Here is a 15356-nt window from a genome sequence, read left to right on the forward strand (position 1 = left end):
ACCCGGGGTCACGATCACTGCGCAGCTGCAACCAGGAGGAGCCGGAGACTCTGGAAATGGTCTCCTGAACTCATTGCAATAAGAACCGCCTTCTCGGGGACAGGTTATGAATATGTACAGGTGTTCCTAAAACTTCCGTGAATATGTAACGCTTTACTGCATTTAATCAAGCTCACAGCTACTGTAATTTTACACACGTATTAGGTGAAATGATTCCCCGTGTGTCCGGCATCGTACCTAAATACATACCTTCCTTATAACCTCAAGGGTTGTAAGGTCATTCCACGCCTCACCAACAGCAACAACAGAATCAACGTAAAGTCTGTGCAGCCATAAGGACACCAGGGAAGTATAGAAGAAGTTCCACGTATCCATTGAGACATCTAGATCTGGAATAAATAACAGATTTAGCGAAAGCAGATTCCTACAGGATGAATTCAGTGTAAGCACACAAGAAAAATAATCATACAGGTTCTGTTCTAAGGAAAGGCAGAAAATACTTTTGTGCTGTGCAAGTGCCTGAAAGTAAAGAGTCCTTGCAAAACGTTCGCTGGCCTTAGTTTTGCGCGGACCTGACACAGGCAGATCTCTGGAGCTAAAAAGCTCCATGTCAGGGGAGAAATCACTGCCACAGAGGCTGCTGCCGAACACAGCCCTTGCTTGTGTACATGAGACACCACACTGGTTACAACAACAGCTTCGACCCAGAGTTTCAAGGCCAGACTGAAACCTGGAAACCTTCAAAGTACTTTTTCAGAATTCTATCATGTGGGTGACGGTTGGTTCAGAACAACCCACACTGTTCTGAACCAACTTAAAAATTCAGGGTACATAACGCTGCAGCCAGGAGTGCACCTGTGCAGTCACCGACACTACCTAGCTCAAAAAAAAAAAAAAAAGCATTTAAGAGTTTAAATAAGGTTTGTTTGCAACACTGATGGACTGAGGAACGCAGATGACAGCCTCCTGCTGTTATCCACAGTCCTCTTGGATCTTGTTTCTGCAGACGTGAGACGAGCTCAGAAACCGAGCATTTCCAAGAGGCTGGAAGCTTTGCTAACTTATTTTTCCCCTGGGCTGTTACTAATGCTAAAAAAGCTTCTTTCCCCCTCACCCCTCCACAGTTAATACTGAACCCCAAAAAAGAAAAGAGCCGAGGGGCTCCCAGGCCCGTTCAGCAGCTCATCCTGTGCCTCCAGCACGACTGGTTTATGTGGGCAGCCCACAGGGGTGGGTTTTACCCCTCCAGGGGGCTCCAGAAACCTGCAGCAGCCCAAGTACCCCACACCCTGTGCCCACCCCAGCACGCGCCATCCTGCACCCCCAGCCCATCCCTCCCGTGTTCACCCACCCCTCTAACCCCCCATACAAACCCCTCACACTGACCCCCACATCCCACACCCCAGTAACTGCCTCAGAACCACCCCCCCCAGTTATTACCCCTTCACATACCCCCAGATATCACCCCCCCACACACACACACACACATTTTCCCGCCCCGTGGTTATTACCCTTCCCCCCTCACACACACACACTCCCAGTTATTACCCCCACACACACACACTCTCCCCACCTCAACATCATTACACCCCCAGTTATCACCCCCCACCCTACAGCTATCACCCACCCCCCCATGGCTATTATTCACACACACAGTTATTGCCCCCTCCATAGTTATTACCCACACCCACCCCTCACAGTCCCCCCAGTTATTACCCCCACACACTTCTCCCCTCCCCACAATTATTGCCCCCAAGGGTTATTACTCTTCCCTCCCTCACACCCCCCGCCCCCCCAGCCCAGTTATTACCTTCACGCACAGTTATTACCCCACACACACCCCCCCGGGGTTATCACTCACACACACACAGTCATCACCAACACCGTTATTTGTCCCTCTCACAGTTACTACCCCTCGCATCCCCCCAGTTATTACCCCCACATGCACAGCTATTACCCCCACACACACACATGCACTCCCCCCTCAGGGTTATTGCTTCGCCCCGTTATTACCCCCACACACCCTACAGTTCCCACTCACACCTCCCCAAGTCATTACCCCCGACCCCGCCGCTATCAACCCCCCACACCCACCCTCCTCTCATGGTCATTACTCCGCCCCTCACACACACCCCTTCCCCCGCCCCGTTATTACCACTGGCCCTCAGAGTTATTTAGCCCAAACCCTACGGTCACCCCCCACAGTCCTCACAGGTTCACGTCCCTCACGGTTATTCCTTTCCCCCCATACACCGCAAGCTCCCCAGACCCCCGCCCCTTCCGGCCACCGTTTCCCGCCGGACGGTTCTTGCTGGCGCTCCTGGGGGCGGCGGCCACTAATGGGAAGGCAGCGTGAGGCGGCCCCTCGGCCGTGGCGCAGCGGCGGCCGCCGCCGTGTCCGTCTTCACCCCCACCAACCAGGGGGAAAGCGCCGGGAGGCGCTTCGGGATCGCCTGTTACCGCAACAAGGCCATGGGATGGCGCAGCGGAGCGTGAGTGCCGGCCCGGGGCCTGCCCGAGGGCGGGAGGGAGGCCGGCCGGCCGGCCCGTGTGGGGCGCAGGCCCGTGTGGGGCGCAGGCCCGTGTGGGGCGCAGGCCCGTGTGGGGCCCGGCTGGGGGGGGGCTTGTGTGGACCTCCCTTGGACACTCTGAAGAGCAGAGGGGCCCTGCAGAGGGACCGGGACAAATTGCAGAGCTGGGCAATCACCAAGCACATGAAGTTCAACAAGAGCAAGTGCCGGATCCTGCACCTGAGCCAACCCCGGCTGTACAGACAGACTGGGGGACGAGGTGCTGGAGAGCAGCTCCATGGAGAGGGATCGGGGGTTCTGGTGGACGGCAAGTTGAACGTGAGCCACCGGTGTCCCTGGAGCCAAGAGGGCCCCGTGTCCTGGTGCACCCAGCACAGCACGGCCAGGCGGGCAGGGGGGGATTGTCCCGCTCTACTCTGCGCTGGGGCGGCCTCACCTGGAGCATCCACTGTGTGCAAGGCTGGGGACACAGGAGAAAAGGAGACAAAGCTACTGCAGCGTGTCCAGAGGAGGCTGCGAAGCTGGTGAAGGTTTGGAGGGGAAGCCGAATGAGCAGCGGCTGAAGTCCCTGGGTTTGTTCAGCTGGAGCAGAGCAGACTGAGGGCAGAGCTCATGGGCTGCAGGTTCCTCAGCAGGAGCAGGAGGGGCAGGTCTGAGCTCTTCTCTGTGACAGTGACAGAGCCCGGGGAATGGCAGAAGATGTGCCAGGGAGGGTCAGTGGGACATGAGGAAAAGGTTCTTCACCCAGAGGTGCTGGACACTGAACAGGCTCCCAGGGAGGTGTCATGGCCCCAAGTCTGGCAGTGTTCAAGGAGAGACTGGACAATGTCCTCAGGCACACGAGGTGACCTGTGGGGTGTCCTGTGCAGGGACAGGAGTTGGACTCCGTGATCCTGGTGGCACTGGGGGAGCTGGGAAGGCCCCTTTCAAGCCAAACTATTCTGTGATCCGTGTAGGTGCCTTCCAAGTCAGCACATTCTGTGATTCTATGACCCAGTTTTGTGGGGCAGCCCCGTGTGGGCACCCAGCTGTGGCAGGGGAGAGGCCCAGGTGGGGCCTGGCTGTGGAGCCGGGGAGCTTTTGTGGTACGCGGCTCTCCAGCCCAGGAAGGTGGTGGGATCTGTGTGAATCCGGGTACGCGGAGCGCCCTTGGGCACAGGGCAGTGCCCTGCGCTTTCCTGGGGAGTTACATCTCAGGAGTAGAAGTTTCCAGGCTCGTTGGCAGCACAGGTTGTTCCTCCTTGCTAAAAACTCATGTTCTTTTTTATATTGTTGACTTCACAAATTTTCTAACCGTGCCCTAATCTCTAGGGAGAAAGATTTTGATGAGGTCCTGCAGACACACAGAGTGTTTGTCAACATTTTCAAAGGCCAGGTGGCAAAGAAAGATGATCTTGTTAAAGCATTTGTGACGGATGACCAAACAGAAATCTGTAAGATGGTAGGTTTCAACCACTTCGCGGTTAGCAGCTTTATAAAAGCTTGGAGAAGACTTTCCCCTCCAGGGCTGGTGACTCCAGCACTGCCCTGGGCAGCCTGTTCCAATGCCCCACAGCCCTTTGGGGAAGAAATTGTTCCAAGATCCAACCTCAGCCTCCCCTGGGGCAACTTGAGGCCGTTTCCTCTGCTCCTGGCGCTTGTTCCTGGGGAGCAGAGCCCGACCCCCCTGGCGCCAAGCTCCTTTCAGGCAGTTCAGAGATCAGAAGGTCTCCCCTCAGCTCCTGTTCTCCAGCTGAACCCCCCAGGTCCCTCAGCTGCTCCCATCACACTTGTGCTCCAAGTCTTGAATATTTGATATGTATTTAGCTGAAAAGAGTTCTGAATACTCTGTAGAATATACAGCTTTTATACACTGATGTCTGTGGACACAGAAAAAAAAAGAATTACCAGTGCTGAAGAGTTTCTCACCTAAGGTATATTTTTAAGGATGCAGGGGATGCAAAGGGGACAGTTGCTCACTTGGGGAAGTCCAATGAAATGTTAAGAACAGATCTAATTTCTTAGTCCTTCTTGGTAGGATATGAACTGTGGGCTTGTTGTGAATTCAAGGAAATCTGCGCATCTTTTTTTGTAGTTTTTCTGTGGTGAGTTTTTTCTTTGAAATCTCTCCGTGCTGTCTGTCATAATGACATACATTATTAATACTGTTATTTTTTTTATCCACTTCACATCTGACCAAACCATTCAAGCAATTGTTAAATTTAACAGAGTTACTAGATTTTTCACTCTGTAGTCAAACCCATGACATTTATTAACTGGGTTTTTTTAGTTATTTACTGTCCAGATTTTAACAGAAGGAGAGCTGCAGGTATCGGACAAAGAACGGCACACACAGCTGGAGTAGATGTTTAGAGACATCGGGACCATTGTCGCTGACAAATGCGTGAATCCCAAAACAAAGAGGCCGTACACAGTGATCGTCATAGAAAGAGCCGTGAAGGACATTCACTACTCCGTCAAACCAAACAAGAGCACGAAGCAGCAGGTCTGTTTTCTTGCAAAATCGGTTTCAGGTCAGAGGTGGTGGCTTCAAGTGTAATTTCTCTGTTTGCAGCCACAGAGGGATCAGCAAAGCCCTGGGGGCTGAATTCTGCAGAGTGATTCTTCATCCAGCCGGTGGTTGAATGCTGGATGCAAACAGCTGCTGAAACTCGTGCAGTTTGTTTTCTAACAATTCAGGGAAGGGAGAAAGAAAGAAAGAAACTAATTAAAGCAGCAACAGTGATACGCCTGGAACAGAAAGAAAAGTTTTGTCCTTTAGTTTGATTGAGGTAATAGATTGGGCCTTGCATCTGAGCCACATGTTGGTTTGCAGTATAAGTGCTATTTAAGATTTCAGACGGGTTTTTTAAGTGTTGGAGGGATCACGAATAACAAGAACTCTGCCTTTCCTTGTTAATCTACCAAAGCAGCGTTCGAGCAAACTCCCTGCAGCGCTGACAAAAGTGTCAGAAGCTGATGCGAAGGATTTGAGGTTTTGGTCTGTGTGATGGTTTTCAAGCAGGTGTGTAAATGCTCTTTGTTTTTAACACCTTTGTAGGCACTGGAAGTGATCAGACAGTTAAAGGAGACCATGCAAATCAAACGTGCTCACATGAGGCTGCGATTTATTCTTCCAGCAAGGGAGGGGAAGAAACTGAAAGAGAAGCTCAAGGTGCTGATTAAAGTGATTGAGAATGAAGATTTCCACCAACAGTTAGAAATTGTAAGCGATAAAGCCTGGCAACTGTGTGGGAGTGTTATTTTTCTCTGCTAAAGTGGCTGAAGCATTTCAAAGGGTTTCCCCAGCTGTGCTTGGCAGAGAGCTAAAGCCAGATGCCTTTCTCTGATGTCTGCATCACCCAAGACACTTCACTTTTGGTTTTCCACCAAGCTGAGTGGTGCAGTCGATGCACTGGAGGGAAGGGGTGACATCCAGAGGGACCTGGACAGGCTGGGGGGTCCATGTGAATCTTGTGAAATTCATCCAGGCCAAGTGCGAGGTCCTGCACCTGGGTCAGGGCAATACCCAGTACCAGCACAGACTGGGGGAGGGAGGGAGGGTCAGACGGATGGGCAGCAACCCTGTGGAGAAGGGCTGGTGGGTAACAAAAGGGCCATAAGCTGGCAGTGTGCTCTTGCAGCCCAGAAAGCCAAGTGTGTCCTGGGCCACATCACCAGCAGGTGGAGGGAGGGGATGCTTCCCCCTCTGCTCTGCTCTCCTGGGGCCCCCCAGAGAACTGAGTCCAGCTCTGGGGTCCCCAGCGCAAGACAGACATGGACCCCAGGGGGTCTGTCCCTCTGTCACCAGTGCTGCCTCAGGCCCTCCAGCATTTTAGAACGATGCTAAAACCCAACCTGTGGCTGGCAATGCCAACCCAGGCGATGTGATGGTGAGTTTTGACCCACACTTATATTAACCCTCCTAAAACCAACATGGAAATGGCAGATGTTTGTGCCTCCTTGTGTGGAAGCAGCTCTGGCTGCCTCCTCCCACATCCCACCCTTGCAGCTCCAGGACAGACCCCACACTGGTGGCCCTGCCTGCATCTCCCGTCCCAGAACAGCCAAAGGAGCTGCTTGTTTTGGCCTCCAGCTGGCTGATTTAGCCTGGTTCCCTTTCTCCATGAGTGATAAAACCCGGTGCTGAGGCTCCGGTGTCAGTCCCAGCCTGTGCCTATCCTTCGTTGTGTGTCATTTCATGTGATTTTGATCACATCCTTGAAAACAAAAACAAACCTCCAACGCACTCAATGTCAGCCCTCCCAGGGCAGAGATATTTCCGCGTGGTGAACGCTCCCGTGCAAATTCTCCCGTGTCCTATTTTAGGTTTCTCACCGGCAGCGGCTGCAGACAACTGCGCTGGAGCTCCTGTCAAGCCTTTGGCAGTGGTTGTTGTGGAAGGAATAAGGGTCTCTCAGGGCAGAAGAGGAAATCTCTCCTTTCCTTCCCTGGGCTGTGTCACCCCCCCCCACCTGCCACCTAATGAAACCCCAATGGCATCAGCCCTTTCCCTCCCCTGCATTTCTTAATTTATTCCTTACATTATTAATTTTCCTATATTGGAGGGCACCGTGCAACCTTTCTTTTTCCAGTGTTTGGGAATGTGTGTGCTCCCCTGCGCACTGGTGGCGTCACCATCATTGGAGGGGTTGGACAGATGCAGAGATGAGGTTCTCAGGGACATGGGTTAGTGCTAGGGGTGGGTTATGGTTGGATTCCATGATCTTGAGGGTCTCTTCCAGCCAAAATAATTCAATGATTTTATGACCTCCATCATGGGGACGCCCCGACATGGGCTCTACTGCCCCATGGCCCCCATGGGGTGGGGACAGTGCCCTACTGTGCCCCATGCAGCTCCCCTGCCCAGTGCAGGCAGGCTGTCCCAGGCAGGGCTGTCCTGTGTGGCTCAGGGGTCACTTTGGCAGAGGGATGCTCCTGACCCTGCTGCTGCCTTCCTGGTTGGTTGTATTTTGGTGTTTTCTTACTCTAGAAACCCAGGCATTGCCTCTGGTGTCTTCCCACTCGCTCCTGTACCTTTTTGCCACTTGTCACATCCATTTCCACGGCCGCCTCTCCCGGGCCAGGCTAAGACAGCGGCAGTCAGTCCGATTGCACCCAGTGTTGTCTCCCGGGCAGGAGCTCGCTGGTGGGGTGACGTCTTCTCCTCGCCTCGCAGACATGGTGAGGAGTTGGGATGCGGTGTCTGAACACATTCAGGGAATGCTCATGATAAAGCAGTTGGCCTTTATCTTCTGCTCACAACTTAACAGTTTCAGGAGACCTGAAATTCCTGTGTTGCTGCGTGTCGTTGCTCTTCCCCTCCTTTCAAGGCAGCTAAAGCATCTCAGTGTTCCCTTGCATCTGGCAAACAGGCCACAGACCGGATTCTCCAAAAACTGAGATGGAAAAATGGAGTCCAGCTTTGTCAGAGAGAAGTCTTCAACACGTTTTGTGGCTTCTCTGTTGGCCAGAGTGCAAAGACCAGACCAAGACCCTGAAACAACTGGCACCAGGGGAGGTTTTAGGTGGGATATAGGGGACAATTTCTTCCTGAAAAGGGCTGTCGGGCATTGGAACAGGCTGCCCATGGCAGTGGTGGAGTCACCATCCCTGTATGTCCCTTGGGACAGCCGTGTCATAGAATCACAGACTCATTTTGGTTGGGAAAGACCCTCAAGATCATTGAGTCCAACCGTTAACCCAGCCCTGGCACTAACCCACGTCCCTGAGAACCTCATCTCCGTCTGTCCAACCCTCCAGGGATGGTGACCCCACCACTGCCCTGGGCAGCCTGTTCCAATGCCTGACAGCCGTTTGGGGAAGAAATTGTTCCCCAGATCCAACCTCAACTTCCCCCGGCGCAACTTGAGGCCATTTCTGTTTGTCTTATCGCTTGTTACGCTTAGGGTGGTGAGAGCCTGGCCCAGGTTGGCCAGAGAGGTGGTGGATGCCCCGTCCCTGGAGACATCCCAGGCCAGGCTGGACGGGGCTCTGAGCAACCTGAGCTGGTGACAATGTCCCTACTCAGGGCAGGGGGTGTGGTGGGTTGCAACTTGGGCAGCTTTTGCAACGGATTTGTGGTGTCTCTGCACCCCTGTGCAGTTGTATGGATGTGACTGTGCTTGGCTGCAGGATGCTGGAGGAGGAGCTGAGGGCAAAACTGCAGTCCGAAGAGGCCCGGCGAGACCGGTCGCGAGCCCAGCTGCTGAAGAACGAGGAGCTTCTCCTTGAATTTGAAAACAGAATCGACCGCCTCCTCTTCCATCTGCACGGCATCACCGTGCCTGGCCAGGTATTCACCCAGCGCTGGGTGGCGCAGTGACGCAGCGCGGTGACACTTGGCGCAGCCACCGTCACCCCAGGTGGCTCATTTTGCCCACCAAGGTGGTTCTCTCCGTCTCCAGGATGACTCTCTCCTGTCCCGGGGGGTGGAGGAGAAGCTCCAGTACCTGGGCCAGAAGCTGCAGTACCTGGCACAGCGGGCGGCCCACCTGCCCCCTGAGTGCAAGATCCTGGATAAGAGCAACGAGATACGTGGGATGTCCATCCCTGCTGGGGTCTTCGGGGACCCGCAGCAGGCTCCTCCTGATGGCCCGTCCCAAGTGTCCCCCAGGGGGACATCAAGGGCACCTCTTGGGTTGTAACACCCACCTCCCCTTCAGCAATTAACCCAGGGTGTCTTTCACAGATTTTTGTGAAGGCCAGGGATTTTCTGGAGAAAAAAATGTCGAGTGATCCTCAGAACGTGGTGGTTTCCTTTGAGGAGAGAGACAGCAGCGATGACGGTAGGAGAGCTTAGCGGGGACGTGTCCCACGGCGACTGTCCCTGCCCCTGCCTGTTGGGATTTGTGACCATCCTCGCCTGTCTCTCCCTGTCCCAGCAGAGCCCAGCCCATGAGTTCTCTCCAGACCTTGGGGCTGTCTCCAAGGCTTTGAGCATGGGTGGTGCTTTTAGGTGGGGATGTGGGAGCATGAAGGCAGCTGGCGGGGTGGTGAGCATCGAACCACAGAAGGAACAAGAAAAGATGCTGTGGGGCAAGGAGGGAGAGCCTTGTCTTCGAAATCACCTGGTTGTGAAGAACAACCAGTGCTGGGGTCTGTCTGTGGCCTCTTCCTATTGGATGCTCTTGGAGGAGCCACTGAGTTTCTGAGCTTGCCACCTGTTTTGAATGAAGCTGGAGCTGCGTCCAGCACCGCGTGGCTCCAGACCTTTCTGGGAAGCCCCAGCAGCTGGGGATGGGCCACAGCAGCGGCACTGCCAGGCCCTGCAGGTCAGCCTGGGATGCTGGGCAGGAAGAGCCAGGGCTTGGCAGGAAAGCTCCCTGTGATGTCACCAGCCCTCCAAAGCGTGCTGGCTCTCCCTGGTGACATGGGCACAGCAGAAGTGGCCCTGCAGACCCTCCCCGGCCCGTTTCTCTCTGTTCCCTCCTCCAGAATCCTCTAAATCTGATGACGAAGATGACGAGCACGTCCCCACCCGGGAAGACATCAAGAGGGAGGGGCAGCTGCTGATCCAAAGCAAGAAGACAGCCAGCGTGTCACGGAATGCACCCCGAGATTAGTTTAAGGGACAAGAGGGTCCAAAACAACTTTTATTAAACCGGTGAGAAACAGGGTTTTAGCCCTCCAAAAGTGACTTAAATATAGGTTCGGGTATCAGTTGAGGAAAATTATGAAGGGGCAGCAACTAGTACAACAGGAGGTCCACAGTGTGCATGCACGTGGCTTCACCCAAAACAATGCCGGAACCGCCCCTGAGGCCCAGAGGAGTACACGCTTGCCTGAACACGGTGCGGGATTATTCTTAAAGGGATATAGGTACTCGTAGTGAGTACGGAAAGTGTACGCTCGCGATTCCGCGAGGGTAAATTTATAATACACTCGCAATCCTGCGAGGGTTAATTTACTTACACGTGCAAATGTGCACGGAATACTACACGTGCTTATATGGAAGCACGGGAGGAAAATACACTCGCGATTATGCGAGGAAATAATTTTATACGTGTGCAAATGTGCACAGAAGGTTACTCGTGCATATGTGCACGGAAAGTATAAATACACTCGCGATTATGCGAGCAAATAATTTTATACATGCTTATATTAAGCACGGGAAGTTACAGGTGCAAATGTGCACGGAAAGTATAAATATACTCACAATCCTGCGAGCCGTTTTACTCACACCCGTGGCGGCAAGGCAAGCGGAGTCTCCATCCCGGGGAGGAGGGCTCTCGGCGGCAGCATCTCGCCCGTGCTCCGAGAGACCCGCGACAATGGGCGGAGTCTCGACGAGAGTCCCGTTTTTTATAGGCTGATCAGACCTGACTCTAGGCATTCTAGAAGCTTCTCTGCACCCCCACACCGGTTGTGGGGTGCCCCTGAAGCCTCCAAACATCCCCCACACTGGCCGCGGGCACCCAGCGGCTCACTGGCGCCTCGGCACTCCCGTCTCCTAATGACCCTGAGCCCTTCTCTCTGTCACCCTCTTCCCGAATGTTCTGCAGGGTACGCTAAATTAGGCTTTTAGACATATCTGTGGAACAGGTTTTTTTCTACAAAGACTACATACAGGTTGCATTGTTTAATGGCAGCATGTACTAATATTATATGCTCAGGTTTCACAGCCACTGATAACATATCCATTTAGGCCAGTTTGATTAACAAATATATCGTTAAGTCTATTACAGTCTCTAACCCCAGGAAAAATACACCCACGTGTTTAGTGAGAAATTATATTACGGATATACGCTTGCCTGAATCTGGCAAGGAATTATTCAAGAAAATCCACGGGTTTATAATGAGGAAAACACCCGCCCAAGCGGCGAGGAATTATTTAATACACTCGCTGATCTGGTGAGGAAATAGCTCAGTTCTACCTAGTAAGTTATCGCTCACCCCAGCGAGGCGACGAGGCTGACCCAATCCCGGGAGGCTACTTTAGGTGGCGATCCTGCCTAAGGGGAGGCTTCAGGCAGACAGACCCGCAGCTCCGAGAAGACCACAAACGGCCATTCAACGGGACCCCGTTTATATCCGTGTCAGATCTGACTGTGGGCGGTCTAGAAGCTTCACGTCTTCTCTGCACGCCCCTACTGTGGCAGGGCAGCCGCGCTCCCCGCTGCAGACACGTTGGGTGAGAGAGGCAGGAAGAAGCGGGGAAGGGTAGAAGAAAGCCCATCGGCGCTTGCAGCCCTGTGTCCCCATGTGGGGACATGGCAGGGGCGGCCTGGGGAAACCCCTCCCACTCAGGAGACAGTGGGGTGGGGGCAGCTCCCAGAAACCCCTGCCCACTGCAGAGCCCCTGGCAGGGCCTGGGGGGCAGGTGTGTGCAGCCCCTCTGTGACACGGTCCGAGGTCACAGTGGGACAGCCAGACGTCACAGTGGTGACAGTCCCCCTTTCCCTGTCGTGACCAGCATCTGCCCCACTCACCCCGGTGAGGCCGAGTCGACTCCAAGTGCTGAGAGCTGCTCTCGCCACCGCTCTGCTCTGGAGTAGCTGCTCTGCAGTGAGGAGGAGAAGGCGGAGAGAGGGAGCACGACAGCACCAAGGAGTGTGAAAGGTGGAGAAGGAGAAGGAGGAGGAGGAGGAGAAGGAGAAGGAGAAGGAGGAGGAGGAGGAGAAGGAGAAGGAGGAGGAGGAGGAGAAGAGAAAAAGAAGGAGGAGGAGGAGGAGGAGAAGGAGGAGGAGGAGAAGGAGGAGGACAAGGAGAAGCAGTAAAGCCATTGTCCAGCCACTTGCTGCAGTTGTTGACTTGAAGCAGCAGTGGAACTAAGATGGCAAGACAGCTCTTCTTGCAGCCTCACCTGAGCCCAACTATTGAGAAGCTCGAGCGTTATGGTAAGGCCTTCAGGCCCAATTTCACATGTGTGTCTGGGTCAAGGACATCTCTGAAATCAGGATGGAAACCCAAGGACTGTGGGGGGTGGTTGCTCAGGAGTGGTGACTGCAAGGAGGGACCTGCTTGACCATCCCAAAGGGCTGAGGGGCTGATGTGGCAGCCAGGGCTCCTGGTTCCCTTCCTGACGTGGCCCCTGCCTTCCTGGGGCAGCCCAGGCAGAAACCCCTGACCCCAAAGGGCTGCCCTTGCCTGGCGCTGGGCATTGCCCACGCTGAGCTCATGTCTGAATGGAAGAGCTGAAGGTGCTCGTGGGCCACGTGGGCTCTGTGTGTTCAGAGATGTGACCCGGCAAAACTGGCCCCTGCTGGGGAGACACCAGGGCCTGCCCTGAGCCTCCGAGAGCCGCGTGGAGCACAGCCCCGTGCCCCCGCGGGCATGGCAAAGCACTGCCGGCTTCCCGTGGGAGTGGGTCACACCCTGGAGAGCTGCACCTGCAAGGAAAGGAGCCCCTTGGAGGCAGCATGAGGTGTCCTTTGGTTCTTGCCGGGCTGGAGAGAGACCACCTGAAATGCCTGAGTGAAAGATGCATCGCTCCTTGGACAGGAGTGGGCCGAATGGTCTTGAGCTTGCTGCCTCAGAGCATGACAGGTCTTTCCCTTGTTTTTCCAGAGTTCGCTAAGATTTGGGCCAGCACATCGTATCACCTCAGCCTGCAGCTGGCTCTCCACCAGGTGGGCCTTACCTCCTTCTCCCCTCACACCCTGATGAACGCTGATCAAGTCCTGACAGCCCTTTGCCATGGGGTGCAGCTGTTCTTCCCCTGCGTTGAAAGCGGGAGCAACGCCCCAGCACGACACTGCAATGCACACAGTGACATGGACACCTTCTCTGTCCATTCAGATGTACAAGAAGGTCCCCCCGTCAGAGTTGCATGTGAAAACCTGGAAGCCTGGGACACATCTGGATTTATTCCAAGCGTGGGAATCCCCTGCCTTCTATCTGATTGAGCCAGAGGGTGTTTGTCAGCTTTCCCTCACCTATTTGGTTCTTCGTAGCTGAAGGGGGGTGAGAGGGAAAAGCGCAGCCCCTGTTTGTGTTCTCCCAAGGAGCCCATCTTGCTCCTTTGTGCCTCAGGCCAGGGCAGGGCACTAAACGCCATCAGCCTCCTCTGACAAGTCACCCGTCTGCCCCTCCAAGACTTCTTCCCATCCGCCATCTCCTCTGTTCCAGGCTGTCCGCATTCCCGGAATCGGGACTTTTGCGGTTGTCAGAAAGCGAGTAGCCCTCAGCGAGCAGGATCTGGTGATCGTGGAGAGACCCGTGTTTCGACCTGAAAAGGCTGTTGTGCAGGACCATGAGCTCCGCTATGGTTGCAAAGACTTCCCTGGTAAGCAGCGTGAAAGCGGCGCTGGCCCTTGAGCAGGGTGGGGAGGGGTGCTCTGCTCCCCAGAGGTGACTGAGGGGAGTACCAGCCACCCACCGCGGTCCTGCCAAGAGCTTCACTCGACAAAACCAGCCGGCTGTGAAAGGACCCTGCCTAGCTGTTTGTTTTAAAGAATCACCAGCGGACAATACAGCTAAGAGCGCACTCTCTTTGTCCTGCTTCAACAACAGGTTCCCTCACAGCTTCCTTGGTGTGGTGTCTTCTGGTTCCGTGATGCTTCAACTCTTGCTCCCCCTTTCCGCTGCACTAGACCTCCTCCAGGCAAATGCCGGGGCTCTTCCCAGCTCCCTCAGCCTCCTTGCACGGGGGAAAAGCAGGGGAAACCCAGGGGGGTAAGATGGTTCCTTCCAAAAGCCAGTGACGGCGACACCTGCGCCTTCTAGTCACTACTGCCTTTGGGGCAGCTGTTGTGGGACCCTGGGGAGCACCCAGAGCTTGGGGCTGTGTTTGGGGTGCGTTTCTCTCTAAAGACAAAGACAGCACCGAGTGTGGGCTGGCACCCTCCAGCTTGCCCTGGGACCTGGTGCCTATCTCCCCACTTTGTCCCGCAGTCACTCTTCTTCCCACCAAGTGCCTAAGACTCTTTGTTTCCCTTTCTGTATCAGAGAAACCACAGCTGTCTGCTCCGCACCTCACTGTCCACTTTAAGAGGAAAGGACAAGCCGAGCGTCTCCTCAGAGGCGCTGGCCCAGCCAGACAGCCCAGTACCAAAGTGTTGCCCGAGGGCCTGGAGGCTGCAGACCTTTGATTGTAGCCTGCCCAGCAGGTCTGCAAGCTCATGTGTTCCTCTTCTCTTGTCTTTCAGGCCATCAAGATTTCGAACAACTGCCGTATGCTGAGATAGCCTCAGAGAACGCTGTCTCTGAGGGCACCGTGCAGCTCTACATGGAAAGGACCACGCACCTTTTCCATGCCTGCCTAGAGAACAGGAAGAACGTTGCCATCATCTGGAGGGACGTGGGCATGCTGATTGCCGAGGGAAAAGAGATAAAAAAGAGATTTTACTTACACTTTTTGGAAAGGCTGAATGGCACTGGCAAGATGCTGCAAGCTCTTCTCGAGGTAGGATTTTCACTTTCCCAGCCCCACTCCTGCTGCTTCTGAAATGCTTTCTGGGGGCTGCTTTCCCCTGGCCGACCATGCCTTGTTCAGTCACCTGGGCTCCTGGAGCTCTAGAGCACAGCAGGCTCTCTGCAGAGCACCTCCCTGGCGTGCAATGGCCTGGCTTTGCAAGAGCCACCCCCAGAGGAGCTGCACTTTGCGAGAAAAGGCCGGCGTTGATGGCGCGGAGCGCTGCGTGCCCCACTCTGGGGGCCGGGAGCAGAGGCACAGGCAGAGCAAGGCTTGCTGAGCCCAGAGCCCTTGGGCGGCTCTGGCTCTTTGCTGGCGCTGGGCTGAGGCGGAGCGAGCAGCCGGCCCTTCCCAGTGTCCGCTCCTCCCGTCATCCGTCTCTGTCCTCGTTGCAGATGCCGGAGATGAGGGACTCAGTCATCTCACGCCATGACACCGCTGCTTCCCAGACCTCCTCTGGACGTGTTATCGTCCTGCCATGGTATGTTTGA

The 15356-nt window shown here is 54.7% G+C and overlaps 1 protein-coding gene across 1 annotated transcript; it reads left to right on the plus strand.

Moving 5' to 3' along the window:
- The first annotated feature begins 9306 nt into the window (after positions 1-9306).
- Positions 9307-15356, plus strand: LOC139829416 (coiled-coil domain-containing protein 81-like). The gene is made up of 6 exons (XM_071816906.1): positions 9307-10116; positions 11926-12349; positions 13020-13081; positions 13581-13737; positions 14600-14856; positions 15261-15356. Exons 2-6 carry the CDS (start codon positions 12286-12288, stop codon positions 15354-15356), a joined length of 636 nt encoding a protein of 211 aa, XP_071673007.1. The 5' UTR covers positions 9307-10116; positions 11926-12285.

This window comes from Patagioenas fasciata, chromosome 19 (genome assembly GCF_037038585.1).
Source record: "Patagioenas fasciata isolate bPatFas1 chromosome 19, bPatFas1.hap1, whole genome shotgun sequence".
Lineage (NCBI taxonomy): Eukaryota > Metazoa > Chordata > Aves > Columbiformes > Columbidae > Patagioenas > Patagioenas fasciata.

Bases quoted from the DNA above. Each gene is read 5' to 3' on its own strand.
- LOC139829416 (XM_071816906.1), top strand. From the start codon at position 12,286: ATGGCAAGACAGCTCTTCTTGCAGCCTCACCTGAGCCCAACTATTGAG. The intron at 12,350-13,019 runs GTAAGGCCTTCA...TTGTTTTTCCAG, and splicing joins TGAGAAGCTCGAGCGTTATG to AGTTCGCTAAGATTTGGGCC. The intron at 13,738-14,599 runs GTAAGCAGCGTG...CTTGTCTTTCAG, and splicing joins TGGTTGCAAAGACTTCCCTG to GCCATCAAGATTTCGAACAA.